Here is a 12,832-nt window from a genome sequence, read left to right on the forward strand (position 1 = left end):
GTTGCTATGTAAAACGAAGTGATGCCTGATAAAATGTATATGAACAATTCTGTAATTGTGAGATTCCTTTCTCCGGTTGTACGCTCTTTGGTGCAGGGATCATTTCCTCTTCTGTGTTTCACCTATTACAACCAGGTCTGATCCTGACTGGGACATTTGGTCTCTTGTAATAGAAATTATTAAAACAGAATGATTTTTTCTACTTAATTTCTTAGGTAAACTCTGTGGCTATGTCTACCCTGGCAGCTTCTTGTACAAGAACAGTAGAATAAGCCCCCTTGTACAAGAGTTCTTCCACAAGAAGGCAGTGTAGACAGGCAACATGAATTTCTTGTGCAAGAAGCCCCTATGGTTAAAATGGCCATCAGAGCTTTCTTGCGCAAGAGTGTGTCCATACTGCCGTGGATGCTCTTGCGCAAAAGCACATCTCTTGCGCAAAAGCACACGGCAGTATGGACGTGCTCTTGTGGAAGATTTTTTGCACAAGAAATCTTCCGCAAAAGAGTTCTTGCACAAGAAGCCGCCAATGTAGACGTAGCCATTGTGTATATGTATGTCTATAGATGAAGGTGCTTCTGCTGCACCTGTCTCCCTGAGCTGCACTCAAATGCTTATTTGGGTGTTTGCCTGAGCAAAGTGTGTTTGTGAGACTGTTTGAGATCATTCTGGTCATGTGGTGTTAGGTGTTCACCTGTCCATTTTAAAATTATTCAGGGGAAGAAAATTGGAAACACTTCAAAGGTAGCAGTTGGTCTTTACACTGCCATGTGAGAAATGGGACCAAATCCTGATTCCTGAGACTATAGAATGACAATTGACAGAGGTCCTGCTCTGATTGATCACTGGGTAAAGCAGTGGTACTGTTCCTTCAGAAAGCTGAAGTACAGGGTTATTATTACTATTAATGCTGTTTATCATCTGCCAGCATGGCTAACTGGTGAGCAGTGTGCAAACATAGAACAGAGTTCATATGTTTCTAAACTTTTTACAAAGAGATTCCAGTGTCTCTAAGATAGGTATACTGTCATGCTTCACCTATCTTTTAATATATTTAGCCTCACAACACCTCATTTTACAGAGGGGAAATTGAGGCACAGATGTCTTCAAGGTCACACAGGATGTCTGTGGCATGGTAGGAAGAGAAACTAACCTCTTGGCCATCCTTCCTCTCCTAGGAAACCACTATATATTTTCAACAGGCCTAATGTCAGAATTTTAATGGGTGGATGGGTATTTATTACAGAAAGATGGTGCCTGTTCCATCAGTTGCTTTCCAGCTGTTAGCTCAAAAACGGCATGGGGGTTTTTTTATGGAAGAGGAGGACTAGGACTGGCTTTGTAAATAAGCCAAACTATAAATATAAAATTGAAAGAAATGTGATGCCATGGCCAGAAGTTTTTGTTCTGCTTCTGGGCATTATTCCTAAATCTCATGTTAGGTTGAGCTTTACTTGGCTGATTGCCAAGTAAATTTTGCATAAATATAATAAGCAACATAGTTACCTTGTTATGTGTTCTAAACAGCATGTGTCATGAAGGAACAAGAACTGCTGTTTTTAAGCTTTAGACAAAAATAGATGGAAAATGACATTGGATCTCAGATCTGAGGGTTAGGTACATAGATTACATAGGAATTCCTGGTCCTCTTCTGCACGTGAACCTCAGTGTTTAAAAAAAAACCTTAAATCCTACTGCCATCTAGAGGTGCCAGTGGGAGAAAACAGGCTAACTTCCAGAGATGTTTGACTGTGAATGCAGTTCAGGAAGAGTGTATCACTCCTCTCCTTCCAGTTTGTGCTGTAGTATTCAAGCTACACGCACAGAACTACATTTTCTGTTCTTACAGTATTTCATTCAGAGGAGGATTCAGTTCCTTGCTTTGCCACTGATTTGCTGTGTGATCATGAGCAAGTCACTTCCCCTCTGTGCCTTCTTGCCTTACCCACCTGCTGTCTTGCCTATTTAGAGCACAAACTTTTTGGATTATAAGTTGTCTCTGATGTTGTGGACATACAGCACCTAGCACAATGAAGCCCTGAATCCCATTTGGGGCCTGTAGACACTATTGCAGTGCAAATAAAAGAATTATGAGGCTTGATGTGCCTTGAGCAATATACTAGTTCAGACCATAGGAAACAATGTCTTCAGCCACACGCTACGGTCTGTGCGCACAGAGAGCATGAGAAACAGCACCCTGTGTGTCTGCACAGAGAGACTCAAGATGGCTATTCAGCAGCAACAGGGCCAGACCCACATGCCTTACTATACAAAACACACTTTGCTCTGCATATACGCTGCGTAGTCCCTCCCCCAGAGACCCAAGTGTTCCTTACTATAAATGTGCTCAAAGTTAAAACTTAGACTAGACATGAGCTAAAGCCAGAACCCCCAGTGTGATCCTATTTGAGTTCCAAGGGGTTTGGTTGGGGATCAGTCTCAGATCCCTGGGTTCTAACCAGCACTAGAGGTCTTGGCTCCAAATCAGAGCTATAACAAGAAGAGGCCTTTTTTCTATTCTCAGTTCATGTTCAGCTAACATTTCACAAAAATAGCTCAAAGGACTTCAGTGGGTCAGATTCAGATGATGGGCCTGACTTTCCTCTCATTTGCATTCAACTAAAATCAAGACTAACTCCACCGAAGACAATGGTGCTGCACTGATATAATGAGAAGAGTCAGGTCCTTAAAATCCAGCCGGGGATTGCTGGACCCTTGCTCTGTGCATCCGGAAGGGGCAGAACCCCATGCAGAAGGGGTGGAGCTGAGGCACCCAGCCCTCAGCATCACTTGGAGTGTGCCACACCAGGCCCTAAGAGATGCCCAAAGCATGCAGTATGATACTCCAGCAGCGATATAAAGGGCCTGTCAGCCGGCCTGTTCCAGGCTCATTTAATTTAGACCCAGATCTAAACTTCTCCTCATTGGCCCATTTCAGTTAAAGGCATGAGCAAGACAAATGGATGGGGCTATTTTTGCAGTATATTGTTAGGCATGAAGCAAGTATACAATACTCTAGAATCAGCGTTTCTTGCATTTCTCCCCTAGTTACATAACTGTGACCTTCTTGATTGAAGTAATGTCCTCTGCAAATGCCAGAGTTGTTTGGAACAGGAATAATGACATCCACAAAGAGGTGAATCTCTTTGCTCTTTACAGTTTAAGTATTTTTTTCTGAGATTAACTTTGTGCCGCTTTCTATCTGAGATATGAACTGAGCTGAATAGTAGCGCTCAAGTGAGTGGCCTCCAGGTTTAAGCAGGAATGGGAGCAGGTTATTTGATTCTCAGCCTTATTTCCTTGCCTCCATCTGCCAGTGTCTAGATTTTCTGGCCTTCAGGCACTGTTGCAAATGTGATTTTTTTAAATGTCAGTCAAAAATTGTCATTGAAATTTTCTCCATTTCTCTGATTAGCTGTACCCAGAACAGATCCCCAAAGGTAGTGACTAATGCCCTGGAACTCAGTTCTAGAGATCTGGGCTCTTCTAGAGACTATCTATGTTACTTCAGGCAAGTCACCTCATCCCTCTGACCTCAATTCTCCACCTGTATAATGGGGGTGGGTGGGATAATACTACCTTCTCCCTGCCTATGTTTGTCTTGTCTCTTGGGGGCAGGAACTGTTACTTGCTATGTTTGTACAGTGCTTGCCTTAAGTGCTATTGAAATACAAACAATAAATAACCACATTCACAATGTAACCTGAAGGTCAATAGATCTGGTGTATGGGGTATATGTTCCAATATGATCTACATGCACACTCTCAAAATGTCAGTAATATATAGATGGAATTATTTGGTAATCTTGCTTGTAGCAGCTGGTTAGTATAAGTGGGATTTGAACAAGGGGAGCACAATGTCCTTGTGGACAAGTACAGGCAGAGTGCTTCATGCATAGAGAGGAGATGTTTGCTGGAGAAGAGGCCAAACAGCCAAGGTTGGCAGTTATTTTAATTAAAATGTCCCAAAAGCCTTTAGTTTAGCTCTTTTCTCATAGATATAAAGGGCCTGTGACTTGTGCTTGTATTAATGTAACATGAAAGTTTCCAGTCACTGCTTGTGGACTTTGTGAATTACAGAGCAGAGCAAAGTGGTTTTATTCTTATGCAATGCTTGAAGTGAGTTCATTTGGATGATTTGTGCTTATCTAAAAGAGTTACTGCTTCAGTTGCTCCATCTTGGCTCATCTGAAGTGTTTAATTTAACTCAAAAGATATTGTATCCAGTAATATTCCCATTCATCATTTCATTACACTACAAAAAAGCCCATTAACCTAATGTTAAAAGTCTGACTTAGAGCCAAAAAATCAAGCGCTTTCAGAATTAATGGCAAAACTTGAGGCTGATGAGCTCTTTCTTAGCTTTACTGTGTGTGGCTGTTGTAACAAGCCACTGCATCCCACCTCGCCTTCTCCCCTTGCTCCTTCAGCAAGAAAACAAGCAGAAGGTGTAAAGGGTTCATGGAAAGGTAGGAGAGGTGTCATCTGGCACTTCTGCTTTGTGTGTTGAAGATATAAAGCCTTATTGTACTGATCTGTCCCATGCTCTGTTGATAATTTTGTTCTATAATCTATGTACTGCTTATATGGAGCCTGATCCAAAAGCCACAGAAATCAATGGGATTCTCTCTGTTAACTTTAATGAGTGCAGGTTTAAGTTTTAGGGCATGATCCATAGCCCACTGAAGACATTGGCAAGTCTCATATTGACTTGCTTTCTTAGAGCTGGGGGGCAGTGCTGCACTCGGGGCGGTGCAGAGATCTGTCTGTCCTGCACCTTCTGCCCTAGGCCCTTTCACTTCCAGAAATGCAGAGCTCACCCTCCCCTCCCCCCATTTGCCCAGGGGTCCGCAGAGGCAGTCAGCACCCTAATATTTTGAAATTAAATTATTGACTAAAATGGCAAACTACTGATCAAACTCTTTTTAAAAAAATTATGCAAAGTTCCAGCACATTCATATGCTAATTTGACCCAGACACTTGTCTGGCATGATTTTTACCATATTTCCTTTCATAAAGTCATAGAATCATAGAATCCCAGGGCTGGAAGAGACCTCAGGAGAGCATCAAGTCCAGCTCCCTGCCCAAAGCAGGGCCAATCCCAACTAAATCACCCAGCCACAGCTCTGTCAAGCTGGGACTTAAAAACCTCTAGGGATAGAGATTCTATCACCTCCCTAGGTAACCCATTCCAGTGCTTCACCACCCTCCTAGTGAAATAGTTTTTCCTAATCTCCAACCTAGACCTCCCCCACTGTAATTTGAGACCATTGCTCTTTGTTCTGCCATCCGTCACTACTGAGAACAGCCTCTTTGGAACCTCCCTTCAGAAAGTTGAAGGCTGCTATTAAATCTCCCCTCACTAAATAAGCCCAAATCTCTCAGCCTCTCCTCATAGGTCATGTGCTCCAGCCCCCTAATCATTCTGGTCACCCTCCACTGGACCCTCTCCAATGTGCCCACATCCTTTCTATAGTGGGGGCCCCAGAACTGGACACAATACTCCAGATGTGGCCTCACTAGTGCTGAAGTAAGGGGAATAATAACTTCGTGAGATCTGTTGGAAATGCTGCTCCAAATGCACCCTAATATGCTGTGACGGACCGGGCCGTGTCTGGGCACAGCTGAGGGCGCCCGCTCAGGGCGAATTGCTCAAATCTGGGGCTCCTTACTGCCCCCAGACTGGTGACCTCTCCAAACAGGCCACAAACCAGTCCCACAGAGCGCTTCAGCAGCCTGCCTGAAGCCTCACGAGCAAAACCCCTCCGACACCCCAGCAATATCCGTGCCCCAGATGGCCCCGGGCCTCATAAACAGGTGGGGGGTCCTAGCACCCAATCCCACCTACCCCGAACAAGTTCTGTCCGGTTCCAAGAAACCAGCCACAGATCCCTGGTCAATTTACCCTCTGGATCTTACCCACAAATCATGCTGGGCCAATCCTTTAGAATCTAAAACTAAAGGTTTATTATCACAAGAAAGAAAAGCCTGAGAGTCAGGTTGTTAAAGAATAGTACGTTACATGCACCGAATCTCCCAGTCCTCGATGCAGGCTCTAGCAGAGATGTTACAGCTGCTGGTTTAAAAGTTTTTATTGCACATCCTATCATCAGGATGGGTTCACAGGTCTTCCAGGCTCTTCAATCCCTGCAGTGCTGCCTCTGGGATGAAGTGCTGAGCTGAGAACAAAATGGCATCGACCACATGGCCTCTTTATACCTTCTTCCTGGCCTCTTCTGGTATGCAGCAGGTCACCTGGTCAGAGGCCAATCTCTGTTTCCTGCTGGCTGCTCTCAGGTGACAGCCCCCATTCTTTGGGTGTGTCCTCGGCCCATCAAGTGCCATTGTCCCACAGGGCCTGGCTAATCAGCCTGTCCATAGCAATGCTTAACCACATTCAGAGAAATATTCAGCTTCCACACAGATTACAGATTCCTACCTACACACACAGACATTATACACTCACATCAATAGCGTACATAAGATCAGCAAACAATAAGCTCCCATTCAATACCCCACATGGCTCCCTTTTATACCAATTTCTGGGGCCAACACCCCCACCTAGGGGTGCAGCAGTGATCTGGCTGCTTCCCTCCAATTCGGTAATGTGACACCCCCAACGCAAAATTGATGCAGGAAGTGATGCCAGTAACATCACTGAGGGCATCACAGGCCTCCCCATGCTCTGACTCTGTGTCATCACATGTTCTACCCAATGGCAGAAACAACAGTACAGAGCTGAATGTCGGTGTGAGAACCCAGTGTGCCTTAAATAGGCTTCATTATTGTAAGGTTTGCCCTATTGACAACTATGTCCTTGCACTGTCTCACCAACCCAAGGTAGAACTTGGTAAACACCACAGCTACATGGATCTGCTTTTGTGGCATGATCCATAAGTGTTTTAGGTGATTTTGCCCCGAGCTGAAGAAAATAGCGAATTTATCCAGGCCAGCTTTGGCAACTCTCTGAACAACAATTAACATTGTGTGAATGCGGGTATTTTTACCCCAAATCGTGTAGGCATTTTTGCACTTAGCCATGAAAACAAAATGGTGGCGTGCCTCAGTTTCCCTTTTCACATAGGACCTTCTGGCTGGAACCCTTTTTGTCCTGTAAGAAGTTCCTGGACCAGTTACAAGCATTAACCATGAAATATCAACATTACAATGCCCTTTTACGTACAGTCTGTCACTGGGCACATTCCCTAACAAGTTACAAGGTGTTTCCATAAGATCAGGCACATCATATATCCTTACGATTCTCTGCAACAATAATACATTGGTTACAAGAATTAACATCAGTAACAAGAACAATACTATACCAGGTGCATATTGACATTCTTCATCAGGCCCCTTCTCTGGCCCCACATCATTGCAGTTTTGGCCCTTCAGGTTCAAACTGCAAATCTTCTTGGCCAAAGCAAATCCTGCCCCTCTCCCTTGAAACCTCTGGCCTGAGCAAGACAAAGGGCTGGCTGGGTGTGACTCCTTGGCTCACAATGGCCCTGGAATTCTCCCCCTTCCCCCACTCAGTGGGGTAACAGCAGCAAGCTGTAGACTCCCAAGTCTCTCCTCTGTCCACCTCCAATCTCTGTTTCCACATGGAACCAGATATCAAACTCCCAATCCCACCTACCCCGAGGGTATGTCTACACTACAAAGTTAGTTCGAACTAACGGATGTTAGTTCGAACTAACTTTCATAGGCGCTACACTAGTGCTCCGTTAGTTCGAACTTAATTCGAACTAACGGAGCACTTACTTCGAACTAGGTAATCCTCATTCCACGAGGATTAAGCCTAGTTCGAATTTACTAGTTCGAATTAAGGGCTGTGTAGTCCCGTAATTCGAACTAGTGGGAAGCTAGCCCTCCCCAGGTTTCCCTGGTGGCCACTCTGGCCAACACCAGGGAAACTCTATTGCCCCCCTCCTGGCCCCGGACCCCTTAAAGGGGCACGGGCTGGCTACGGTGCCCATGCCAGGTGCAAGCCTGCCAGCACCCAGCCAGCAGACCCTGCACCTGGCACGGATCGAGCCACCCACCGATGCCCCCCAGCCCTCCCCCTCTTCCCGGGACCAGGCTGGCGGCTCCCGGGAGCTTGCCCGGGACCGCAAGAGGCGGGCACCTGCCTGGGCTAGTGCGGACATCGTGGACCTCATCCACAATCTCCGCACTAGGCACAGGAAAGTGGCCGGCTAGGGCAGGAGAGCTGCCAGCCTGGCCACCCAGGAGCAGGTGTGCATGAAAATCAAGGGGGTCCACTGAGACCCCCGAACCTGAGCCCTGAGCTTACAATGGCCGTACTGGGTCAGACCAAAGGTCCATCTAGCCCGGTAGCCTGTCTGACGACCCTAGGGACCCTGGAGGGGATGGACCGAAGACAGTGACCAAGCCATTTGTCTCATGCCATCCCTCTCCAGCCTTCCACAAACCTTGGGCAGGGACACCACTCCTACCCCTTGGCTAATAGCACTCCATGGACCCAACCTCCATGACTTGATCTCACTTCCCTTTCAACTCTGTTCTAGTTGTAGCCTTCACAGCCTCCTGCAGCAAGGAGTTCCACAGGTTGACGCTTTGCTTTGTGAAGAACAACTTTCTGTTACTAGTTTGAAGCCTGCTACCCATTCCTTTCCTTTGGTGTCCTCTAGTCCTTCTTTATGGGAACTAATGAAGAACTTTTCTGTATGCAACCTCTCCACCCAACTCCTGCTTTTAGAGACCTCTATCCTGTCCCCCCTCCGTCTCCTCTTTTCTAAGCTGAAAAGTTCCAGTCTCTTTAGCCTCTCTTCATATGGTACCTGTTCCCAAACCCTGATCATTGTAGTTGCCCTCCCTTCTCCCAGCCTCTCTCTTCCCCTTTCCCACCTCCTTTTCCCAGTCTCCCCCAGTTTTGTTCAATAAAGACAGATTCCATTTTTGAACACAATTGTCCTTTATTTTGTACATCAAGAAAAGGGGCTAGGGAAGGGTAAGTGGAAGGAGGTGAGGGAGGAATGGGGCACGAGCCCCCGATGGGGAGGACTGGGCTGGCTCTGCGGGCTTCTGGGTGTGGAAGCTCTCCTGCAGCCCCCCAATTGCCCCCTCTCCCCAGATGGCAGCCTGCAGCAAGTGCAGCCGGGCTGATGGCCGAGTGGTGTGATGTGCCCAGTGTGGGTACTCAGGGCACTCTAAGCCAGGACTGCTTTGCAAGCGGGGCACCCCTGAGAACTGTCTGTCCGGGGTGGGGGTCGGGACCCTTTAAGGCTAGCCCGATACAGCATCTCCATGCTCTAAGTCCTCCTCTGATGCCCTGCCGGCACTGCTTCCAGCCATCCTTAAGCCCGGTTCAGGGTCCACTTAATGTGGACATGCTAGTTCGAATTAGCAAAACGCTAATTCGAACTAGTTTTTAGTTCTAGACGCATTAGTTCGAATTAGCTTAGTTCGAATTAACTAATTCCAACTAAGTTAGTTCGAATTAGCGCTGTAGTGTAGACGTACCCTGATTGATTATGAGTGTCCACCGTGTCCCGAGATGGGAGCATAACTGCCATCTCCTGTATCCTAGGAAGAGTGACCACACAGCTGTTCTGCTCTGCATATTTAGCTCCACAGTCCTCCTCCTGAATCTGAGACACTAACTTTCCACTCTGCTCACTCACCTGGGAACAATCCTGTCCCACACACACTGACTTCCCAGCAAGCTGGTCACACACAGTCACTGGGTTAGCAGCCTGCTCCAATTCTCTGGCTGTTCCTGCCTCATCTGGAACAACCCTCAGTCCCTCCGAGACCTCTCCACCACCATCCACACTGGGTTTCCCTAAACCCAAGTCAGTGGAGTCACTGTTAACAGACAAGTTCTGTCTGTCAGGCACTGCAACAAGTGCCTCACGCAAGAAGCTGCTGCCTTTTACAGGCAGAGCTTTCTCCTGAATGCCTTTTCCAAGCAAGGTCCTGTCACCTCCCTCAGTCACAGCAAACTGCTTGCTACATGCACTGCCAGGACTCTCCTCCCTATGAGCTTCCTTAAGCCACAGTTCACCCTCCTCTGGCTCTGCAGTAGCATTGCCCTGCTGAGCCCCAACCAATTCCTCCTGCAATTCCCTTACTCCCTGGGTCATCTCTGGCCCCTCAGATGGATTCACAGACAATCCCCTCTCAGGCACACAGACAGACTCACAAGAGACAGGGTCAGAGGCACCTTCTCTCCCTTTGCAGCGCTCCAGATGGCCGTAAACGTCCACACCATCATTAGGCTCCAGAGTTAACACGCCCTCATTCTCTCCTTGTGCCCGGGTTAAGGGGTCACCCTGGTCCCACAGATTCACTTCCCCCTCTTCCAGCAACACAGCAGCATCAGTCACAATATCAAGGTCACCACTGTCTGATCTCTGGGGTTCTGGCAAAACACTGACTGGATCTACCTGAGTCACCTCATCCTTCTCCCCAGCAGACACGAACTTAGAGCCACCTCCTTTCTGGGCCTTTTCTGTATCCAGACCCAACTCTGGGACAACAGCACTGCTCTCAGCCAACACAGGCTGTGGGGCATCTTCCTCAGACAAAGAAAGAAACTCTTCCCCACACACGGACAGACAACCAGAGACAGTTTCTCCCTTGTCCCAATACCCCTGGCTAATCTCAGGCATACAGCTAGCCACCGAGACAGCTTCCTTTACTGCCCCACTGCTACTTCCACCAGCCAAATTGCCAGTTTGCACACACTGTGCTTCACACAACTCAATTTCAGCTTGTGCAGGTTCAATTCCACAAACCTCACCAGCCACCAACTCCTCAACTAAAACTTCACGCTGGCCAGCCACTCCAGGCTGCCCCAGAGAAACATTTCCCTGACTTCTGGGCTCTTCCTGCCCTGGTTCTGATTCCAGCCTCACCTCTGAGGCATCAGACAGGCCCTCACCCACAGGCTCACTGCCCCCCTGCACAGACACACAGCTATCTGCCACAGGCACACATGTAGAGACACTTTCCCCTTGGTTACAGGGAGACTGACCAGCTCCAGGAAACTTTCCATACCCACATGCACCCCCTTCCCAAACCTCCCTGTTAGCTACAGGTAACACAAAAGGTTTGCATTCACACATACTTTGGGGTTGGGTCATCACATCAGCTGGGCAAAATACGTCTGCCATATCATAAGCACACCGCATACCCACAGAGTTATACATTGAACCTTCAGGAGAATACAGTCTCTCTTGTTCTTTTAGTCTCTTAAGCTGGAGGTCAAGTCTAGCATGTTTCTCCTTGGCTAGGGCCATCTTCTTTGCATGCTCTACCTCTTCCCTCCGCTGTCTCTCAGCATATTTTGCCTTTTCCTCCTCAAGTTCCCGATCCATCTCCTTCTGTCTCTTAGCAATTTCTTCATCTGCCTTCTGCCTTCTTTCAGCAGCTTCCTTGGCTCGCTTCTGATCCCTTTCATCCACATCTCTGGTTAGTAACAACACTACCAGATCTAGTTTAGAGGCCCTATTCCTACAGGCAATGCCTCTCCCCAAGCACAAACCCTTCAGAGCACTTTTGCCCAGACTCTCATATAATCCCGGGATCATCACAGCGGCTCTTTAACCAACCAAACTCTCAACACCAAAATTCAAATTTAGACAGCGTGGGGTCCTGATCCCAAAGCTCAATTGACCAAGATCTGTGGATACTGCCAACTACGCCACTGTGACGGACCGGGCCGTGTCTGGGCACAGCTGAGGGTGCCCGCTCAGGGCGAATTGCTCAAATCTGGGGCTCCTTACAGCCCCCAGACTGGTGACCTCTCCAAACAGGCCACAAACCAGTCCCACAGAGCGCTTCAGCAGCCTGCCTGAAGCCTCACGAGCAAAACCCCTCCGACACCCCAGCAATATCTGTGCCCCAGATGGCCCCGGGCCTCATAAACAGGTGGGGGGTCCTAGCACCCAATCCCACCTACCCCGAACAAGTTCTGTCTGGTTCCAAGAAACCAGCCATAGATCCCTGGTCAATTTACCCTCTGGATCTTACCCACAAATCATGCTAGGCCAATCCTTTAGAATCTAAAACTAAAGGTTTATTATCACAAGAAAGAAAAGCCTGAGAGTCAGGTTGTTAAAGAATAGTACGTTACATGCACCGAATCTCCCAGTCCTCGATGCAGGCTCTAGCAGAGATGTTACAGCTGCTGGTTTAAAAGTTTTTATTGCACATCCTATCATCAGGATGGGTTCACAGGTCTTCCAGGCTCTTCGATCCCTGCAGTGCTGCCTCTGGGATGAAGTGCTGAGCTGAGAACAAAATGGCATCGACCACATGGCCTCTTTATACCTCCTTCCTGCCCTCTTCTTGTATGCAGCAGGTCACCTGGTCAGAGGCCAATCTCTGTTTCCTGCTGGCTGCTCTCAGGTGACAGCCCCCATTCTTTGGGTGTGTCCTCGGCCCATTAAGTGCCATTGTCCCACAGGGCCTGGCTAATCAGCCTGTCCATAGCAATGCTTAACCACATTCAGAGAAATATTCAGCTTCCACACAGATTACAGATTCCTACCTACACACACAGACATTATACACTCACATCAATAGCGTACATAAGATCAGCAAACAATAAGCTCCCATTCAATACCCCACATGGCTCCCTTTTATACCAATTTCTGGGGCCAACACCCCCACCTAGGGGTGCAGCAGCGATCTGGCTGCTTCCCTCCAATTCGGTAATGTGACATATGCCATTAGCCTTCTTGGCTACAGGGACACACTGCTGACCCATATCCAGCTTCTCATCCACTGAAATCCCCAGGTCCTTTTCTGCTGAACTGCTACTTAGCTAGTCAGTCCCCAGCCTGTAACAATGATTGGGATTCTTCCAT

At 47.6% G+C, this 12,832-nt stretch overlaps 1 protein-coding gene across 1 annotated transcript in view; it reads left to right on the forward strand.

Moving 5' to 3' along the window:
• Positions 1–12,832, forward strand: part of LOC106732119 (transmembrane protein 104-like) — a 148,388-nt gene that overhangs the window by 25,600 nt on the left and 109,956 nt on the right. Inside the window, exon 4 of the mRNA XM_025185417.2 lies at positions 3,046–3,133. Coding sequence (XP_025041202.1) covers positions 3,046–3,133 — 88 coding nt within the window. The remainder of the gene's footprint in view (positions 1–3,045; positions 3,134–12,832) is intronic.

Source organism: Pelodiscus sinensis, chromosome 16, assembly GCF_049634645.1.
Source record: "Pelodiscus sinensis isolate JC-2024 chromosome 16, ASM4963464v1, whole genome shotgun sequence".
In the NCBI taxonomy this organism is placed as follows: Eukaryota; Metazoa; Chordata; order Testudines; family Trionychidae; genus Pelodiscus; species Pelodiscus sinensis.